A 22,278-nucleotide genomic window follows, 5' to 3' on the forward strand; every position below is an offset into this window, starting at 1 on the left:
CTCTTCACTCACTGGCTATTAGCCAGGCTCAGGGGCAGAGCTCCGGTGACAAACACTTCCTCCTTTAGTCATTGAGGCGGAGCCCCGTCAGGAAGTGCTGTAGGCTGACTCCCTCTCATGCTTCGAACAGAAAAGACTGTGACAGTAGAAGTAGGCAACTTAACAGAGTGAATAACAAATTCTGTACCGCATTCAGACTACAACTCTGTCTCTCCTTGACATCAGCTAATGAGAAAAAATAGCTTCTCAAGTTTCAGATGGTAGGTTGGATAGCTTTTTTTCAAGGTTATCTTTTGGCAGATGTTATAATTTAACTACAATGAAGAACTTTGGTTAAACGAAAACAGTGTAGATGATTTTACCATGTCATCATCTTTTCTTGTGTTTTACATCGCGGTAACGTCTCTGTTCTTTTCCTTGCAGGTTAAAAAACCAGAGGAAAGCTGTAGTCACAACAGTTGACAAGAAGATACCAAATGGCATCCTGGAGGAACAAGGTAACACTGTGAGACACATTGTGGGTTGTAGAGTTAAAACGTGGTGCACAGAAACAGAAACTTAAAGTGAAAAACAGGCTAGAGATTAAGATATGCATCGATAGGGAGCTGCAAAGAGGTTTTATATTTGTAACTGTATATGCAGGTTGTCCCACCATTGCCTTGTGGTTGTTTTAAACTTCCTGTGGTTGATGTGAAAAACAAAACGCTCTATTATCTTTACCACTTTGTATAGCTTTTTGCCAGCGTATGTAAGATTAGTTTGGAACATTATTGGTACAAAGGGTAGTTCTTCTCTCTGAGCAGTTTTTGACAACTTGTAGCGACATCATAATAGTTTCATGTAAAGTACCACATGACAGGAGCTATCAGCTCTTACAGGAAACTCGCTGAACTCACTGAACATGTTTCAATCTTCTTTTGGAAGTATATTTTTGTCTAACGCTACAGAGGAATGTAGAGAGCATGTTGTATTTATCCAAATGGGAAATAGTATATCACTGAGCTAAGGGGAAACAAAATACACAGCACACCCCAAATTTGTTGTTATATCTTGTTGACATCTTGCTGCCGATCACAATAATTTTAAACATGAAACAGTGTCATATTACAAAAGTATTTTATATGAAACTGAAACTTTCACTCGATAGGGAAGTGTAGTACTTAATTGCTTTTTAATTCTAAATTCTACACGATTTGAAAGATTGATTAATTAAAGTAATATGTCTGTATAATGAAACTATAAAATATACACTGTATTGCTTTTTTTATTTTTTATTTTTATTTTATTTTATCGCTTATTGTTGTCTACATTCATTATACACTCACTGGTCACTTTATTAGGTATACTTTGCTAGTCTTTGGCTGGACTTCCTGTTGCTTTTAGAATGCTTTAATTCTTCATTGATTAGATTCAGCAAGGTGCCAGAAGCATTTTGATTTTGGCACCTTGCTGATGGCATCATACAGTTGTTGTTGACTTTTTGGCTGATGTGAATCTCCTGTTTCTTACATGCCAAACGTTTGCAACAGAATTGGGATCAGGTGACTGTGGAGGCCATTTAAGTACCGTGAATTCATTGTTATGTTCAAGAAACCAGTTATAGATGATTTGGGCTTTGTGACATTGCATGTTATCCTACTGGAAGCAGCCATTGGAAGATGGGTACAGTGTGATCATAAAGGCATAAACATGGTCAGCAATAATATTCAGGCAGACTGTGGCTTTTAAACAGTGGTAATTGGTACTAAGGAGCCCAAGCTGCACCAAGAAAATATCCCGCACAGCTTTAGCAACCTGAATTGTTGATATAAGGCAGTATGGATCCATGCTTGTTGTTTGTGTTTGTTGTTCATGCTGTTTATGCCATCTTGACCCTACCATCCAAATATCATTGAAGTCCAGACTCATCATCCTCCATTGTCCAAATTTGGTAAGACTGTGTGAATTGTAGTAACAGTTTCCTGTTCTTAGCTGGCAGGAGTGACACTGTATATGATCTTTTGCTGCTGTAGTCTAGCTGCTTCAAGGTTCGACATTTTGTACGTTCAGACGTGATCTTCTGTGTACTTTGGTTTTAATAAGTGGTTCAGTTACTGTTGCTTTTCTATAAGCTTGAAATAGTCAAGCCATTCTCCACTGACCTCTTAAATAAATGAGACATTTTACTCCAGAGAACTGCTGCTCAATGGATAATTTCTCCTATTTTGGACCATTATCTGTAAACCCTAGAGATGGTTGTGAGGGAAAAGACCAGCCCATCTGGCACTAGTAACCATGACACGTTCAAAATCTCAGAAATCACCTTTCTGATGCTCTTCCTGAATTTCAGAAGATTGTCTTAAGGATTTCTACATGCCTAAATGCACTGAGTTGCAGCCATGGGATTGGCTGATTAGATATTTGTTAATAAGCAGTTCAACAGGTGTACCTAACAAAGTGGCATCTGAGTGTATATACATACAAGTTTTTTATTTGTACACAGTACATCTATGAGGATTACATTATCACAATGAATGAAATGCAATGCTTGATCACAGTGCTGTGTTGTCCTCTGTACATGTCTGTGTTACAAGTGATGTGATGTGTGTGTTATGTTTTAGAGCTTGGACACAGTACTGAGTCGTTATACACCATTATACCACCAGGTCAAGTATACAGGGTGGCAGTATCAGGAACCTTTTACTAACCCTCTCTCAGTACTTTTCCAGTCTGTATTTTGCAAATTGTGACGCTAACAGAATGCCTTGCCAGTGCGCTGGCAAACCTGTGGGATGGTGTAAATGGGTTCTCCCTGGGGTTCCTTTTGGGTTTTTTGGGTTTTAATGTCTGATGTGTGGTGATCATCCAGTACTTGCACTCTGTTTCCTGTTTAGCAAACACGCACCAGCATCACATGTGGGTGAAAAGCAGTTTGGTCATGATTTTGTTTTTTGATTCATTGTAAAGCAGTTCAGTAAACTAATTCAGTGATTCCCAACCAGATATGCTTCAGTCCCAAGGTGCGCTATTGTAGACTGAACTAGTCTAGTCTTTTACTAAATAGCGTCAGACAGTCTTCAGAATATGTAATGCTATTTAATAGGCTAGAATAGTCTAAACAGCTAAAAGGAGTGGATAAATGGTCATAATACCACAAAGAAGTAGACAAATTGTTGAAATTACAGCTGAAAATAACGTTAGCGAGTAGCTGAAATGCATGGCTAATAATTAAGCTGTCAACATAGTCAGCTAAAGGCAGCTAATAGATACATATTCAAGATGTCAGCTAAAAGGAGCTAGTATACCATTGAAATTATGGAAGTAACACTAGCAAATAAGTGCTTTAGCTATTTAAAGTGTTTAAGTAACTACAGCATGTGTCTAAAAGTAGCTAATAGACAGTCAAAATAGTTAGCCAATGAGATCTGATAAAATAAAGTATTAGCTATTAGTTAAACCAATGATTTGCCTAAAATTACTGATAAAATTAGAGTGGTAATCATAAGGTGAACTGTAGAAAAAAACATATGAAACTAGTATATTGCATAATATTATATAGGTTGTGCAAAGTAACCCCCTAAAGTGAAATCAGTAATTGAGATATGATTCCCTTGCCACATGACAAAAAGGTTGGGAACCACTTTTCTAAATAAACCAAATCAAATGTTTTGCATTGAATTACATTCAACTACTCATTTAACATAGCTAAATATCACAGCGACACCAATTTGATTTATTAATAGCGGACAACTTTTAAATACTAAGCTGAATGATGCTAATGTAAATTTTATTTGAACACAACAAATAATTTAATGGCAAAATATTAAAACCAAACAAAGAAATCAGCTTAGGTTGGGTGATAAACCCACTGTCTCTTCTCCCCACAGAGCAACAGACGGTGGTTCTTCTGCCCAGATCCTCTTCTGCCTCCAAGACATACTTGCCCATCCCAGTTGACCACCTAGAGGAGGAATACAGGCTCCGCTCAGCTGATGATGGCAAGCTGTTCAGGGAGGAGTACAATGTAAGCCGCCCCACTTCTATTTATTTATTTTTTTCCTGGAAGTTAGATTAGCGGTAGTTAACGGTAGTCACAAACCAGTTTTGTGTGGTTTAAACAATCAGAGTGATGGCTTACATCAGGCATGTGAGGCAGGGCTATTATGGTGCATTCATGTGCATTTGTAGGTCTGTTGAAATATTGGTTCACTTTTTTCCTTTTTTAAACACACTGCAAGTGCCTCCCCACCTCTAATTCTATGCATGATTTACCAGTGAAATTTAGTTACTAATTAAATTAACAATCGTACAAAGTATAAATTAAATTGCTTACTCAGTAACACTGTGTGAAATGATTTACAATGGTCAAACTTCGTCATATCTGTGTTGTGGCAACAAAACTATCACAAACTATCCAAAACTGGACTGAAAGGGTTTTCCCATAACTGTAATGTTCTCCATGTTCATATGTGAGCAAGAGTTCAAAACCATGACTTACATGTGTATTTTTGTTCAGGGAAAACTACGGGAGCTTTATTTATTGCACCTCCCATGACACATAACTGATCTGATACTGGTCTGATACATACACCCACGCAGATGGAAAAAATACCCCTTCGTCTATATGTGTCTATGATTTAGAATTTGTATCAAAATAAAGAGTATGATTCATGCTTTATGTTAACACATTGAAGTATGATTTCATTTAGATGGTTTATCAGTACAGACAGAGGAAGCTGAAGTTCTCAGCTTTTAATGGAGAACTGTTTATGGCAGGCAGCAGAGGAAGTGCCTACACTAAGGCTGAACAAAGCCTTGCATAGAGCAGAACACAATGCACTGGCCGTGAGCTGCTGACGAATCATTTTTCATTATGTGCGCGTATATTCAAAACTATCATTTTATTTTGCAGTCCTTGCCAGGGGGTAATCCCCAAGGGACATACGAAGAAGCAAACAAGGAAGAAAATAAGGAGAAGAACAGATACCCCAACATCCTTCCCTGTGAGTATACTTTCTGTTCAGTTTTCTGAGTCACACCTACAAGCTTCCTGTCCCATGTGTCACATGCCTCAAACACTCTTGTTTCCCTTGCTACAGTAGATTCTTCAGAAGAGTTTGTGTGTGCATTTGCAATGAAGTGGTTTCATCACAAATCTTTTTTACTTGCGGTTTCTGCTGTATTTTCACAATGCATCACGGTTTAGGTTTTTTTAAACTGTTCTTCACCTTAAATAAATGGTTTGAATTCCATGGAAACATGTTCATTTGCTTTCAAGGCAAGAGCTACCACTTATTTTAATACAAACCTTCTAGTCACCCTATCACAAAGACTTGAAATATATACTTCCTATACTTTTATGGAGCCATGTTTCTATTTTTGGACTCTTCAGAATAATCTTCATCTTACGCTTGGCCTTGGTGTAGCTCCACCCCCCACCCAGCTGTATTATGATTGGCTGCACCTTGCAAACTGAAAGTTTGAACAGCAGGTTGGAGGGGCTGCTGTGCTGACACAGTCAGAGCTATGACCACGTTAATGACGGATTAGTGATTGTTGGAAGCCAGATTTGTGAAATACAGGTTTTATAGAATTTATAATGAGACTAGGTTTGCCCAAGAGCCACAGATGAATAGTATAAAATATAAATAATTGCTTAATTTCAAGGGGAAGTGGTAAACAAATTTGTAAGAACAAAGGTGGTTACATTCTACGGTTCTTATGTCATAGCGTTTCATATAGTCCTTGCTGTGTTAGCTCTGCAGATCAGTAATCACAGTACGTCTCTGTGCTATCAACAAGCAGCTGCGTTGTCTCTGCAGAGCCAAAACATCCAATTCCATCAAAAACACTCAGGTCACTGTACTTCAACAGACTCCACTGAGAGAAAACTGTTTCAGGCCTTTTTAAATAGAGACCAAATACCAAAATGATGACATTGGGAATCACTTGAACATACACTGAGTGCAGTATTTTCAGCTTTCTCCGGGTTTAAGGGAATACGGGTCTGCTGTAAATATATACAAATAGTGTAAACAAATGACAGTAAACCAGAAGAGCCTTAAAAAAGTTACTGCTTGTTTAAAGGCTTAATGCCAAATTAGTCAGGTAGTCTGCTGATTGTGGCTTCAGACTGCACAGACATGCTTTAATCTTCTCATCCAGCCATCTCCAAGAAAGCAAAAGTATATTTCTCAATATATATATTTTATAATCATTTTTAATAATGTAGTAATGATACACATTGTAAACTGATTTAAAAGTTGCATTTTTGCTAAATTTGTGGTACTTTTCATTGCAGATGATCATTCTAGAGTGGTGTTAACAGAGCTGGAGGGAAATCCCTGTTCAGACTATGTGAATGCCTCTTACATTGATGTGAGTCCTTTTTTGTGCCAAAATAGTGAATTTGAGCTTGAACTCTTGAGCATTTAAATACTTGTCTGATCTCTACCATTTCAGGTGAAAAACAGTGAAGATTATTAATCCTATATTTATTTTTGATTTTTTTTAAAATAGGGTTTCACGGAAAAGAACAAATTCATAGGCGCACAAGGTAAGCTATAGGGCATTTAGAAACATGACATAATTATCTCTATATATATTTTTAGTTTTAAATTGTGGTTTAATTTAATTTTTTTTGGGGGGGGGGATCTGTTAGGTCCAAAAGAAGACACCGTAGCAGATTTCTGGCGGATGATTTGGGAGCAGAAAGTATCAACCGTTGTTATGTTGACAAACCTGAAAGAAAGAAAAGAAGTAAGTGATTTTAAACGTTGTTCATAACGGGAGTGCTTCAGTTGTCATGTGGTCTCTACAGCTATAACTACAGTGTTTGCTTCTTCCACCAACTCTCGTCTCTAACAGCATTTTGGACAAGGGAAGTGAAAAGTAAAGTTTCCCTTAAGCACATGTAAATATAGATTTCATTGGTTGTGGTCAAAGGTGGTGTCAGATGATGTTATCTTGTCTGATGCCTGTTTCTCTGCTACATGTTAAGGGAAAAAGTATTTTCCCTGTTCCTGATTTCCTGATTTCTTATTTACTTTCTTATTGTTGCACTTACATGTTTTGTATCAAAAAATTTCCATATTAAACAAAAATAACCGGATTAAATACAAAATGTAGTTTTGAATTTATTAAGGGGAAAAAAAGCTATCCAAACCTACCTGGCTCTATGTGAGAAATGTTTGACTGTTGATCTACTTAGAAAATGCTGCAATGTTTTTATATAATATGTAACTGTACACAAACTTTACAAAAAGTTTGCACTGGATAGTGTCTTTCTTATATCTTCCCTCATCTTGAACACTGACCTTAACTGAAGCAAGTGAGGCCTGCAGTTCTTTAAATGTTGCTCGGGATATTTTTATGACATCTTCGATGAGTCTGCGATGTGCACTCGGAGTACTTTTGGTAGGCCACCCACTTCTGGGAAGGTTCATGACTGTTACAAGTTTTCTCCACTTGTGAATAATGGTTCACTGGAGTCACAAAGCCTTAGAAATGGCTTTGTAACCTTTTCCAGACAGATATATGCTTCTTTAGATCGTAGCATGATGCTCTCAGCGTACCACATTTTATTAAACAGGTAAAACAGGTTTAAGGTATTTCTTGATTCAATTACTTTTTCACACGTGGTCAGGTACGTTTTTATAGCTTTTTTCCTTAATAAATGGAATGAGGTTTTAATCATTATTTTAACAACTGCATTTTGTATTTACTTGGATTATTGTTGTCTAACATTAAAGATTTTTTTGATCTGAAGTAGGGTAAATATGCAAAACACTAAAATCAGGAAGCGGGTAAATACTTTTTCACAGCACAGTACTTGAAGTGTTTTTACTGTGAGCAAAGGCGACTTTATTAACAAAGGATCGATAAAAATAGGGAAGTATTAAAAAGGGTGTTAATGTGTTCAAATCAGTTGTCATATAACGTGTGAGATAAAGTCGTCCAAGGTAGTATCATAATCAAGTAAAAATAGATATGGAGTGGTTTCACCGCTCTCATATACTAACTGCTTGCTTACCGACGGAAGTCGTGCAAGTTACCCGTTTGTCTTAATAAAGGAAACTTTTTTAGATGTGTCACAGACAGTTGCTTTGATCATTTATTCATTACAGCACAGCGTCTCCGTGGTTATAGAAAGAGGGTCCTGGGTTTGAACCGGGTTTCTCTGGGAGATTTGGTTTTCTCCTGCCATCAAAAAGATGCTAATCGTGTTAATTTCCATCACTGCACCACTTACAAAGACACAGCTTTATATTTAAGATGGCAAAAGCCAGAGAATCAGTTTTGCTATGTAGATCAGTAAAAATGAATACTAATATTAATGGATATCATCTCTCTGCAGGACAAATGTTACCAGTACTGGCCAGACCAGGGTTGTTGGACTTACGGAAATGTGAGGGTAGCGGTCGATGACTTCACAGTCCTGGTGGATTACACCATACGCAAGTTCTGTGTGCAATATGTAAGTTTTGACCATTGACTCTGTTATTATTGCACATAGTATGCATACATTATAAATTGTGGTTATTTTTTTCTGATAGCAAATATATCCAGAACTATGGATAAAATCAATTGCCACCATGACGCTGGTTAGCGTTAACAGCTTCCTGTCTAGTCTTTAAACTCAATACATAACACTCAATAGTAGCACTTGTCAGCAACACTTGGCTAGAATTAAACAAAGTTTCACCACTCATAATAAACCAGAATCCATCCATTATCACAGCAATATATTGTATTTATCACCACCCATCCAGATTTACCAATCCCATAAAACAACCAATCTTGAGCTAAGTGGTACTGGGAACTGAAATCTCACGTACAGTTTTCTTAACACTTTCACAAAAACCTTGCACTTTGTCATGCAACCACAGAACATAAATGAAATTCCCCTTTTGAGACTTACATCTCTAACAGATTGGAGTAGCAAATGAAACTGGAAAAGATTTGTACTTACTTTTTGTGATATTGCTTTGATATACTTAATAACTACTCTTAACCATTTAATGTCATGTTAATGTAGTTTTCCCAAGTATTCTTAGGGGTAACATGGTTCTGTTACCCATATGCTGAAATAACATAGTAATACACTAAAGCCTTATGTCGCTTCCCATAACTTAGTAGAACTCTATCCAGACATTCTACTTATTTTGGAGCCACTGTAACAGATCCAAAGATCCCCAACAGAAAATGATAAAGCTGCAAGTATATGAAAAACTAAAATTACTCCAGACTGCTGCACAATATCTTCAAAGGATTTCAGTGCACCATTATAATATATAAATCCCCCAAAACTCTAATACTCTTATTAAGCCATTCCTTCCAGTAGTAGGGGTGGATTTACCTACATATAATTTTGGGCTCTACTAAATACTAGATGATACATTAAATATGAAGTCGGAAACAGTCGGACCACTTTGGCCCAAATTCGTCTTAGAGGAACAATTATTGGGTTTGTTTTTGCTTCCCTAGCTGGTTTGGGAGTAAGACAGAGTTGATAATGATCTTCAACAGAATGCTCAACCAACAAGAGATAATGGCTTTTCCCCCCTCTTGTGTCTATTTAGCAGGCCAGTGACGCCGCTAAGACTCCCCGCCTGGTCACCCAGCTCCATTTCACCAGCTGGCCTGACTTTGGAGTTCCTTTCTCCCCAATTGGAATGCTCAAATTTCTCAAAAAGGTCAAGTCAGTAAATCCAGACTTCGCTGGGCCCATTGTGGTCCACTGCAGGTATGCGAGAGCTGAGCTAATGTAGCCTAATGTTCAGTATTTTACTGTTTACTCCTAATGGTTTTAATTATCCAATTTGTTTCTATGGAGATCAGTGTATTATGCTTAAACATCCCCTTTGTATGTGTGTGGGCAAGCAATCTCTCTGCTAAAGATGGAAACATTTGAGTGACTATTGCAATACATGTGTTTACAAGCACAGATGTTGCTTTGTTCCCTCCTGATGTCTGTTAACGTGCTAGTGTCAGCTGAGGATTATGGTTCACTCAGCTCAGTGTGTCATTTGTTTTCCATCTCCAGTGCTGGTGTTGGGAGGACGGGAACCTTCATTGTAATAGATGCCATGATTGAAATGATGCACGCAGAGCAGAAAATTGACGTATTTGGGTTTGTCTCCAAGATACGAGAGCAGCGCTCGCAACTCATCCAGACAGATGTGAGTTGGAGAAGGATTATGTTAGCCACATGACGTAACGCTAACACCTGGCATGTGTGTGGGACATGTGAATTATCCTTTACAGTAAATCATCTGCAACTAGGCCCATGCATAGTGTGTGTTATTCATCTGTGTGTATTTTCACTCCAGATGCAGTACTCATTCATCTATCAGGCCTTGCTTGAATACTACCTCTATGGAGACACAGAACTGGATGTTTCTTCTCTGGAAGGTCATCTGCAGAAACTGCACAACACCTTTAATGATGGTGATCGGATTGGCCTGGAGGAAGAGTTTAAGGTAGAACCTCTTTTTACATTCAGACCCTTAAAGGATCCCATCTAACAAACGCTCACACAATATTACAGACTAAACTTAGAAATCTCTAAAGAAAACCTAACAAAAATGCAGTTGTTTCTTTATTAGTCATTTTAACTTATTAAGCTTTTTATTTGTCAGTTATTGAAACACTTTTCATAAATGTTATGAAGCATGTGAAGGTTCTGGAAACTATGAACCTGCCCACGCAGGCACTAAAACTATACACTAATAATCAATGCAAAAGAAATTCTAGCTTTTTCAATCCCCTTCAGTCATATCACTTCTAAGAACATATAGTGCAGTCAAAAGGTACTTAGCTTCTTCCCCAGTTCTTTCTTTTTTTTTTTTTGCATATTTGTCACATGTTTCATATCAAACAGATCAAACAAATTTTGATGATCTGAAACCACTCTTCTTCAAAATCAGCAAAGAAGACCAACTCATTGCAAATGATCACAAATGGTCAAAGTCCGTTATTAGGTTTAGACAAGACACGTACACATAGATAGCTGGTTTACTCTTAATAAATGAAATCATGATGTAAAACTGCCTTTTTATTTCCTTTGGTTGTCTTTGTCTAAACGTATCTGAAATATGTGAAAGAAAAAAAACCAAAAATCAGCACACCACTGCACATATAAACCTGACTTGCATACATTCCTCTATTGCTGCATGAGAATTCAATTGTGCTACAAAATGGTCATTATGATTTATCATCAATACTGCAGCTTAGTTTATTTCCCCTGTTTTGATTCATAAACCAAAGGACGGTGAATATTTTATAAAGTTGTAACATTTAGATTTTCCTTGTTTAGAAACTGACTAACATGCGCATAATGAAAGAGAACATGAGAACAGGAAACCTCCCAGCCAACATGAAGAAGAACAGAGTTCTGCAAATTATTCCCTGTAAGTAAGATGAAATCCATATAAATAACCAACTTATGTCAAATTTTGAGCTGCAGATTACAGTGCCTGCAGCTGCCTTTAGAATGTTTTTCTAATTCTGTCCCTTGCAATACTTACAATACCATACTACTAATGTAAACATGTTTTTGAGTTTAATCTGCGTGTTTATGATGTACTGTTTCCATTTCAGATGACTTCAACAGAGTAATTCTTTCCATGAGAAGAGGTCAAGAGTACACAGACTATGTCAATGCGTCTTTTATAGATGTGAGCATATTGTATTTCCTAATTTGTTCTTTCTGAGGTTTTAAGGTATTTTTGTTAACACAAATAATTGTACCGATGAAGCTTTATATTATACTGATAAAGTCCTTTATATTTTGATTTGACTCAGGGCTACAGACACAAGGACTACTACATTGCCACACAGGGCCCTCTGCAGCACACAGTGGAGGATTTTTGGAGAATGGTGTGGGAGTGGAAATGTCACTCCATAGTCATGCTCACTGAGCTCCAGGAGAGGGAGCAGGTAAGCTGCAGTAACTAATCGCTGCAAGCCAGCTATGATTGATGGCTTTAATAAACACAACAAATACACACAACATAAAACGTCCCAGTTCTGATTTCCTGCCTTTGTCGCGAAACTGTACATTTATTTAAGTTCATATTTATGAAGTATTTAACTTGTTAAACTACAGTTTCTTTTATTCATCGCTGTGAGTAAACAAATGTTCATCTGTTTTGCAGGACAAATGTTGCCAGTACTGGCCGACAGAGGACTCAGTCTCCTATGGAGACTACACAGTAGAGCTAAAGGGAGACACCCTGTGTGAAACCTTTAGCCTACGAGACTTGGTACTCACCTTTGTTCCGGTAAGCAAATTAAACCTGTCCTATCAATACAGGCAAATGTAACGCGCCTGCTCTGCATCTTTGTCAGTTATCGTGAAATAAAGGCTTTTATTGATCCTTCATGCAATTCCTTTATATAAAATAATTGGTTTTTAGAATATGAAAATTGAACAAGTGTCACAACACAACATAAAATAACTCCATTACAACTTCTGAATTCTTACCCAATAAATAATAATGGATTGGATTTATACAACGCTTTTCAAGGCACCTTACAATGCCACTATTCATTCACTCTCACATTCACACACTGGTGGAGGCAAGCTACGGTTGTAGCCACAGCTGCCCTGGGGTAGACTGACAGAGGCGAGGCTGCCATCGGCCCCTTTGGCCAACACCAGTAGGGTAAAGTGTCTTGCCCAAGGACACAACGACCAGGACAAAGAGCCCAGGGATCGAACCGGCAACCTTCCGGTTACAGATGCGCTTCCCAACCCCCTGAGCCACGGGGCGACTGTGGCTCAGGGGTATCAAATAAATAAAGGATAAGGATATGATATTAAAAAATAAATAATTAAAAGCATCTTGCCATTAGCACGTCTTAAAATTAGGCAAATAGGACCTCAGATGAACACTACCACGTTATTTACACCACGTCATTTAAAGAAAACTAAGCCAAACTGTAGAAACAGTCGGTAAAATAACTAAGAATCATTTTCAGAATGGTTCTTAGTCATCAATCATACATTTTCTGTATGATTTTTTTTAAGCCAATCACTTTTAGAATATCTGCTGTGCATGAGCTAATGTGGCTCCAGCTTTAGCTTTTGGGCAGATGTCCTCATGTTATGAATTTGCTGGGAGATCCACTGGTGGGAAGATTGGTGGCTGTATTGAATGTTGTGATCTAAAGTTTGACAGAGAGATACCGATAATGATTTGGTGATTTTCTTTCTTTTTTTTTTCTTCTTTTTTTTTTAAGAAAGTCAATATATCTGAAGATAATTTTTTACCTTTTGCAGACGTGAAACAAACAGATTTGTTTCATTCATTGATCCTTACTAAGACGATATAGTGATGCAGTTTAAAAATACTACCGTTTTATTGACACAACAAGTTATGAATTACAGAGAATACGTGTGTACCCTCTGGTGGACAAACTATGTATTGTCTCGTTTCATTTATCGAGTGTTTTAAATGCTAAAACCAATAACAGCAGCAATCTTCCTCACTGTAGTTTAGTGTTTGTCAATGAACTTATAGCCCTTCCCAGCAGCAGCTGCTTACCTAAGATCCCTGCTGATGTTTTGTCATGTATGCTTGTATTTACCCGATTTTCAAACTTCTTACGGACAAGGTTTTTTTTTCTATTATGTCCTGATACATAAAACCTTACAACTGAATAAAGGTGTACTATATATTTTTTAAATTGCTGTATTGCAATGATTTTCAAATCATTTAAACTACAGATGTGAGTGAAAATGGTATAAAGATATCAACAAGTGAAATGACAGATTAGTTGCTTAGTAGAGTGTTAGTTAAAAGATGAGTAGGATTTTTTTTAGAAAGTTGAAAGTATTTTTATCTTTGTAAAGCTAGACAGGCTCTAATACAATTGGCTAACAGCAACAAATCTCTAAGTGAGTATATCGAGCTCTCTGGGCTGCCAGAGGGAAAAATAAGGATAGGAAGTGTTTAGGGTTATCAAGCGGGAGCCTCCCATCTCATATATTTTATTTAATTCGACCCGCCTCACCTCCCAGAGGCTTTGTAGTACATTCCTGCCTCCCTGGGCCTCACCCATATGTCCACCACTCGTCTGCTGCACGTTTCACCTGTATTGACGTCACACTTGCCATTACGCTTTCATATGCTGCTAATAAATCATATTTGAACGATATTTTGATCTCTCAACCGCCTGTGGGTTTCCTCTCAAAGGAGAAGCAGACAAGGATGATCAGGCACTTCCACTTCCACGGCTGGCCAGAGATCGGAATCCCGGCCGAGGGGAAAGGCATGATCGACATTATCGCCGCAGTGCAGAAACAGCAGCAGCAGTCTGGGAACCACCCCATTGTTGTACACTGCAGGTACAACACATAGAACTCTATTCATATAAATATTATATACACTTACCTTGTCACATTTGTTGTCTTCTTTTTTATCTGACAATATAAAATATAGAAGGATTTTTGCATTGCAAACACTGTTCGTGCTTTGTGTGTCCTGCAGTGCTGGTGCAGGGCGAACAGGTACGTTCATTGCACTGAGCAATATCTTGGAGCGAGTCAAGGCAGAAGGCCTGCTGGACGTGTTTCAAACTGTGAAGAGTTTACGCATGCAGAGGCCTCACATGGTCCAAACAGTGGTGAGTGGTTCCCAAGTATTTAAAAGCACTAGAAAAATGTCTCGCTTTAGCTCGAGTGTCGCTGATTTTGTTGGCAATTATGTGTCCATCTTTAACCATCTTTTTGTTTTTCTTTCCGTCCCACAGGAACAATATGACTTCTGCTACAGGGTGGTACAAGACTTTGTTGACATTTTCTCAGACTATGCCAATTTTAAATGATGAGATTTGCCTTAAACACGGTTTTTAAATGTTGTTTTCTAAAGCCAGTTTGTCAGTTTTATGCGTTTCTTTAACTTGGTTAAAATAATCTTCTATTTTGCTATGCACTTGTCCTACCATTAACTCCAGCTCCTTTCTCGCTGTAATATATGGTATGTCAGTCGATGAGAATTGTAAATGAAAAAGCTAGATTAATAATGTATATTTCACAACATGTATGATCATTTCTTCGTCATGAAGTGTTGTTTCAGAGTCCGATTTTAGTTTTGTTGTATAATATTGTACTTTAAATGTTTGTGTTATTTTGGATTGACCACATAATATTTTTAAAAGTTGTAGTTATTGTAAATGTATTTATGTATTGACAATGACATTCCTGTCTTTTATTTGGAGAAGATGGCAGGAATGTTAATATTTGTTTTATGTTGTAGTTAATTGTACACATACATTCTTTCATTTTGATGACTTCTGAGATTAGAGGTGATACTGAAACTGTTTTTCATTCTCCTCGAGCTACATGGCCATCACGATTGTGATGCTTTTTCCAATGGAAACGGTGTCTGAAAATGAATGAATGAATCACATCAACCATAATGCAGAGGGCATAAAGTTACGCACCAAAGGCTGAGGTGACGATACATAGTTTTTACTTTGTTTTTTTAAAATATGGACTGAGGCAGAAGTTCAACGGACGTAGCAGAATCGCAAAAGATTCTTAACCTTTAACGTTTTGTACCTCAAAAGGTCGTGTAACTGCAGTGAACATGGATGTAACATAACTAGAGTCTGCCTTTTGTCTGTAGACAGCAAAAAGCATTTTGCTAAAGTGGCTGCACATTAACAAGCACACAACTAAGCCTTTTACCAAGAACCTGTAATACTGAAGAGCATGTTTACTGCTTTATTTGTATTTTAGACTAGAGTTTTACACAAATTAGTGCCATATGTACTTTTTAAAGACAGGAAGTGTGGTCTCCAAATGTAGTAACTGCAGTATAATTTTACGATGCACAGTCACTATACAGGGAAGTAATAGAAGTTCATCATTAATCCTGAGTCCTGTAATGGCAAAAACCACAATATACCAATGTGGTGCTTCAGTGCCTGTCTAATGCCAGAGAAACAAAAACAGCCCATTATATCTACGTCTGCTTCTTTGACATCTTTTAGATTCCGTTGGTTTGTTTTGGCACAGTGGTAAAAACGAGGAAGCAGAATGTTTTAAATAAAAACTGTCCAGTGGAGTTTGAGTCTTTTGAAAGTATCTGAATGTTTGAGCTTTTCTGTGCATTTTTCTGAGGTAAATCCATCTGGTACTCCATTAGCAATTTTGTTGATGCTGTATGTAAATATAGGCTGACATGACAAAGTGCTAACATTGTGAAATTCGCTGAACAGCAAGAACCTGTCAAGTGATTGGTCATATTTTCGTGTGCTAAATGTATAGGTCTGTGGGAGATGTGAGGTTAAGCACAAGAAACAACCCAAGTCTATTTTTCCCATGGCTCCTTTTCTGTCCGTGCACCCTTTTTGAGAAACTCGAGGAGAGGCTGTTTAACCTACAGCTCTGCCTTTGCTATCTCTGTGGGTGGCCTATCCCTTTTTTGACTCTCAGTGTCTTTGAAATGCAAATTGCAATATTAAAATCTTCTGAAAATGCTGCGGGTGTCTCAAAAAAATGTCTTCAATATGCAACAGCTTTTATGTTTCATTTCAAATTTAGGTGAGATACACAGGAGACAGCTTAAGCTGCCAGTTTGGTTTGTTTGTTTTGCTTTTGAATCAGTGACAGCGGGGTGTTCTTAATGCGATATTTGTGTGGAGAAAATGCTGCATTCACTCTACATAACAGAGTTGCACTTTAACTGTAAATTAGTACTATAACTTTCATATCAACTATTTGCCATGGTTTTTACACATAATTATATGTTGTATCTTACTTCTAAAAAAACAAAACAAAAAAACCCCACACAACCCAAAAACTATTAATCTACCTAGCTCAAGCTCAGGAGATAGAGCAGATCATCTACTACTCAGATTGGTGGTTCGATCCCTGGCTGTTACAGTACACATGCCAAATATCCTGTGGAAAGGTACTGACCCTAAGTTGCTCTCTGAAGGAATGTGTGTGAATGTTTGATTCTTGTATGAATGTGAACGTATGATTGAGGCATGTTCTATAGAGCACTTTGGACTGGTTCCTAGAGCCCTGGATGTCTGCACAACAATAGGCATTTCCCAGCATACATTTTTACTTAAAGCAGGAAAAACATATAAACACTGGCCACTTCATTAGGTACTCCTTTTCAACTGCTCCTTAATGTAAATATCTAACTCGGCCAACCACGTGGGAGGCACTCAGTGTGAACTGAGAATCAGAATATAGACGAGGGGTGATTTAAGTGACTCTGAATGTGATGGTGCCAGACAGGCCAGTCTGAGTATTTCAGAAACTGCTGATCTGAGTTGTCAGAGACAATTCCTTGTTTAATTCTGAGAAGCATGGATTGATTAGTTCAAGATGACAGGAAGGCAACATACAGGAAGGACATGACGTTAACGCCATTTTATGTGAATCGTAAGACAATAAAAATTTCTAAGTGTGCAGTTTACCTTCTCTTTTTAAGCAACAGTGGAGACATACCACAGACGAACACTAGCCACTAATATGCAAACATCAGAGAAAAACCGTAATGTCAATGTCTATACAAAAGACTGTTTAAGAAAAGAAAGCGAAAACCTCAAACTAATTCAAAACATACTCAGTAACAAAGAGGTTTTGTTTGTCCTTCCTTACTCTTCCTACACTTCCATTCTATAAACAATGAAAAAAGTCAGATTTTTTTAACGTATATTTAGTTTAAGCCAACAGGGGGCAGTACGCCTCAATCTATATGTAAAGAGTTTTTAATTAAAGGGGCCATTGATCCCCATTAACTGTAACTGCACACCATCAAAAAAGAAACTACAACAAGCTACACATAGGCATACAACACCATACCATAAACATATGTAAAACAAACAAAACAGCTCCTTACAACACAAATTATTCCCCATATCAGGGTGAGCATTGTGAAAATTATACATTTATTGCGATATCAATTCATGTTAACAATTTCTACCTGCAGTTACGAAAGTCATAGCAAATACATACATTTGAAAAACTATTTTTCCTTTTCTTACACCAAAATAAAGTTTTTTGGGTTTCCCGGGTTACTAGTTTGGGGCTAGAATAATCATATCCCTCTATGCTGTTTTGTGCATTTCTGTACAAAATAATTGTGGGTATTAAAGCAATAATATTTTTCATCATTTCAGCAGCACGGTGGCACGGTGGTTAGCACTGTTGCCGCACAGCAAGAAGGTCCTGAGTTCAATTCCAACATCAGGCTGGGGTCTTTCTGTGTGGAGTTTGCATGTTCTCCCCGTGTCTGCGTGGGTTCCCTTCGGGTACTCCGGCTTCCTCCCACCGTCCAAAGACATGCAGCTTGTGGGGATAGGTTAATTGGATAACCCAAATTGTCACTAGGTGTGAATGTGCAAATGAATGTGAGTGCGAATGGTTGTTTGTCCCTGTGTGTTAGCCTTGTGACAGACTGGCGACCTGTCCAGGGTGTACCCTGCCTCTCGCCCTATGACAGCTGGGATAGGCTCCAGCGCCCCCCGCGACCCTGAAAAGGATAAGTGGAAGTGAATGGATGGATCATTTTTCTTTTTCTATTTGGACTAAGCGGGGGAGATGTTATCAGAAGGAGTGCACAACTGGCTGGATGTCTCAAAGCTGTGAGCACAGTGCCAACACTCTGACTCTGTCCTATTGTTCTTTACTCAGTCCTCATTCAGTGTTTGCAGTCAAGTCCTGAAATAATACTGATAATGTGATTAATATTACTATTACACTCTGTAGAAATGGTCTGCTTTGATAGGGGACTTTTTTCTGCTTTCCTTCAGTGCGTCATTTCCCTTTTCTTCCTCACACAGTTGTAAATCTCTATAGGAGACACCCACTTCCTGAGATCAACAGCAGACTTTTGGAATTTGCGAGTCATTGTGAAAATATCTCTGGTCTCTAACATGTTTTACAACATCACAGAAGCATGTTCTCTTAATGATGCAGTGAATGACGGTTTATCTTTTCACCCACAACTGCAGCAGCTCCTCTCTACTGGCCAATCACAGCAGCTCCTCCATCACTTACAAAGCCAAGAAACGATGTGCCTGTCATTTCTTTAGAAAATAACTCATGGCAAGGTTTTCAGCAGCCCTAATGCATAACTTCATTACAGTTTCACACGCGGCAGAAAACCCAGAGCAATATGCATATTTACAAATGTGGCACAATAACAGTATCTTTATTGACACACAGCTGGCTTGGGATCTAACAGTAAATAATGTTTTGTGTTCTACTACATCATACATGTAAGCTGTTACACACAGATTTCCGCTTTATGTGAAAAGAAAATTGTAATAAAGCACCTCTTCTCTTGATAAATGCACTCCAACTTAGTCTGAGGGCCATGCATGGTCCAATAATTTCAAATAGACTTCACATGTATACTGTTGCATCATCTGGATATGTAGAAATATTAGCCATATATATGGCTAATATTTTCGACTTTCTGGCATTCATGGTGTATGATATTTCACCAAAAACAGCAAAATAATTTCACTAAAATTTTCCATTTATAATAAAACATCTAACCAGGAAACTCTCTGAATGCTGTCTACAAATTTATGTTTAATTGAATCTCTAAAACATCTTTTACTTGATCCCGTTCTGGGTACTTCAGTTTTTGATCACCATTTATGATCACTACACCCAATTGCTACACATATTCCTCTGGAGTATAATTCTGTAACACTGGTAAAGATGTGCTCATTTCAAATAGAAATTTTGGTCCCATCTGCCGTATTATTGATAAAACATAGATAATGTGCATTTGCTAGTTAGAAGCTTCTTTAAATTATTTTTTTTAAAGGAAAAGCTCTGGGAAGTCTAATATTCAAGTCATAGATCTCATAATCAAGATGACACACCTGATCTAATATGTTACACATTGTATCCAGATGCAAGATGGATCTAGAGGTATAACAGAAACATAAAATATTTTTTTCAATTTCCAATACTGTTAATTTACAGCAGCTGTGGCATAAATATTTCACAAGGTGGTGGTCGCTTAAATTTGTTAAACTCTGTATGTGTGCTTACATAGCAAAAGGTTGCTGTCACCAGTCATTCAGGGAGGAGTAAAGTTAGGCTATTTTTGTCAAACAATTACATTTCCTATCCTTCAGAAAAAAACACAAGAGACAAAAAGCCTCTTTGTTGACAACTTCCTCGGGCAACCAGCGCCATGGTCTCTTTGTTGACAACTTCCTCGGGCAACCAGCGCCATGGTAACAATCCTCAGCGGGAAGAGTTGCTGCCCAAAAAAGGTCAGGATGAGTGAAGAAGTCACATGAATTATGTATTAACCCCCTAACTGACTCCATTACTTTGGTTGACCCCAAGCTAATTCTATTTTGTCATTCACAGTGCCTTCCATTTTCTTTCTAGTATAATATGGAACATGAGCCATTTACAAGCAGGATGACATGAGATGTGACCTCTCTGCTGAAATGCTTTCATATGTAGCTTTGGAAAATAACTTCTGATTATACTGAGTACGTGTCAAAAAAAAAGTCTTGTCACTAGTTCTGTCACTTTGTCCAAAACAAGCTCAAGTTCCTTTGAAAACATCTCCTGAACAAAGCAACTCTTTGAACCAACAATGAGATTTCAGCATTTCATAGAAATTATGGTAAATTATGGGTATTTAATCCTTTCCACAAAGGAAGTACAGAAGGAAAGGTGGAAAACAACTGAATTTAACAGTATTTAAAACTCAAACTCAAGCAGCAGTCAAGAAACCATTCTTAAGCAAGGAAAACAGGAAGAAAAGGCTGGTATGCTATGCCAAAATACATAAGTACTGGAAATTGATAATCAGTGGGAACAGGTCCTAGGAAGTGATAAATCAAGGACTCAAAATTGTGGTTAAAATCACTGTCAAAGGAGGTCAGGAGAGAGGTGACAGTGAGGGTCTACAGTATATACGCAGCTAATCAACGTCGTTGACAGGCTATGACAGCGTCCTTATGTGCCGACACCAGTGTTTTAGCTAACAAAGCGGTGTGGCTGATGTGGAGTGAAGCCACGTTAATGACAACGTGTACAACCATTGGAGATGTGAGCAGGACAGACGGAACAATTGATGGAAAAAGTGTGAACTTTATACCAGTTTTTAAATTGTGTTGAGGTCACGTAAAACCAGAGTTATGATAAAAATATATGCAATGTTTTTTTTTTCCCCTGAATATTATCATTGTTTATATTTACTGCGGAAAGCAACGGTAAAAACTGAGTTTTATAAGGAAAGTGCTTGAAAGCACTCTCTGCCAGGAGTGATACATCTCGGGCCTGCAGGTATCAGGCTGTTGTTCTCCTTTATCTCATAGTGGACAGAAATTATTTTTTGGAGTGACCCAAATAATTTGTGTGGCATCAGATTTGATGCAGAACACCTGATTGTTCTGTAAATAGTTTGAAATGTTTATTTAAAAAAAAAATGCCTTGGCTGCATTTTTAGGTAAACAGCTACAAAAAACTTTGTTGTTTGCAAAACTAAGTTACTTTTTCAAGAAGTAACTATATAATTCATTGCCAAACATTATATACTGTATTTTGCAGACAGAGAGTTACAGGACTCTCCCAGACCACAGACTCATACACATAATACAAGTCAGAGATATATATATATATACACATATATAAAAGGAAGTTTTTACTTCCAATAGAGTTAAATTACTACACATGTCATGAACCAGTAGGCTAAAACACTTAGTAAATGTAAATGCTGTAATTTCATTTCATTTATTTATTTATAAAGCACATTTAATAACAACAGGGATTTGATTATTTTAATAAACCAACAACAATGACAACAATAAATATTGTAGAAAAAAATACTCATATTATGGCTTCAGCTGGTCTGTTAACAGCCTCCAGCTCTAGTGTACCAGCTGTTGACCAATGCTAACACGGTGCCAAGAAAGCTAAAGAGGCACTTGAAAACAAAAACATTCCTTCCAAGTGAAATTTGGCTACATCAAAAGAGCACTGGATTGGAACCAGCAGGCAGCAAGGCCATTTGTTGGAGGCAAAGTATACGCCACCACAAACCACAAACAGGTTGTAGGAATGCCTTGGTCTCCGAGTACAATTCAAAGAAATCTGATGGCACATCAGATGGCATCGAAGCTATTTTGGGCACATATGAATACAAGTGTACCTTCACATTTTCAAAGCTGTCTGGTTTGTCATGGACTGTGACCTGGAGCTGTACTTGAAACAGATAGTTAACTGAGCTAAATAGGCAATTTCTTTTTTAAATTCAGATTTCTCAAACAATAAGAAAATAATGTACA

The 22,278-nt window shown here is 37.7% G+C and overlaps 1 protein-coding gene across 2 annotated transcripts in view; it reads left to right on the plus strand.

Moving 5' to 3' along the window:
• The window catches only part of ptprea (protein tyrosine phosphatase receptor type Ea), a gene marked incomplete in the record, with an annotated part of 71,005 nt that extends 54,532 nt beyond the window's left edge, over window positions 1-16,473 (plus strand). For both annotated transcript variants that reach the window (XM_042219750.1, XM_042219751.1), the window contains 18 exon segments: window positions 424-497; window positions 2,601-2,645; window positions 3,867-4,003; window positions 4,892-4,982; window positions 6,281-6,357; window positions 6,499-6,535; window positions 6,641-6,738; window positions 8,336-8,455; window positions 9,561-9,724; window positions 10,025-10,160; window positions 10,311-10,460; window positions 11,297-11,390; window positions 11,581-11,657; window positions 11,785-11,919; window positions 12,138-12,263; window positions 14,181-14,332; window positions 14,475-14,610; window positions 14,737-16,473. In XM_042219750.1, coding sequence (XP_042075684.1) covers window positions 424-497; window positions 2,601-2,645; window positions 3,867-4,003; window positions 4,892-4,982; window positions 6,281-6,357; window positions 6,499-6,535; window positions 6,641-6,738; window positions 8,336-8,455; window positions 9,561-9,724; window positions 10,025-10,160; window positions 10,311-10,460; window positions 11,297-11,390; window positions 11,581-11,657; window positions 11,785-11,919; window positions 12,138-12,263; window positions 14,181-14,332; window positions 14,475-14,610; window positions 14,737-14,811 — 1,924 coding nt within the window.
• Between the last annotated feature and the right edge of the window lie 5,805 nt (window positions 16,474-22,278).

Source organism: Haplochromis burtoni, unplaced genomic scaffold, assembly GCF_018398535.1.
Source record: "Haplochromis burtoni strain Fernald_Lab_line unplaced genomic scaffold, NCSU_Asbu1 Contig_37, whole genome shotgun sequence".
NCBI lineage: Eukaryota > Metazoa > Chordata > Actinopteri > Cichliformes > Cichlidae > Haplochromis > Haplochromis burtoni.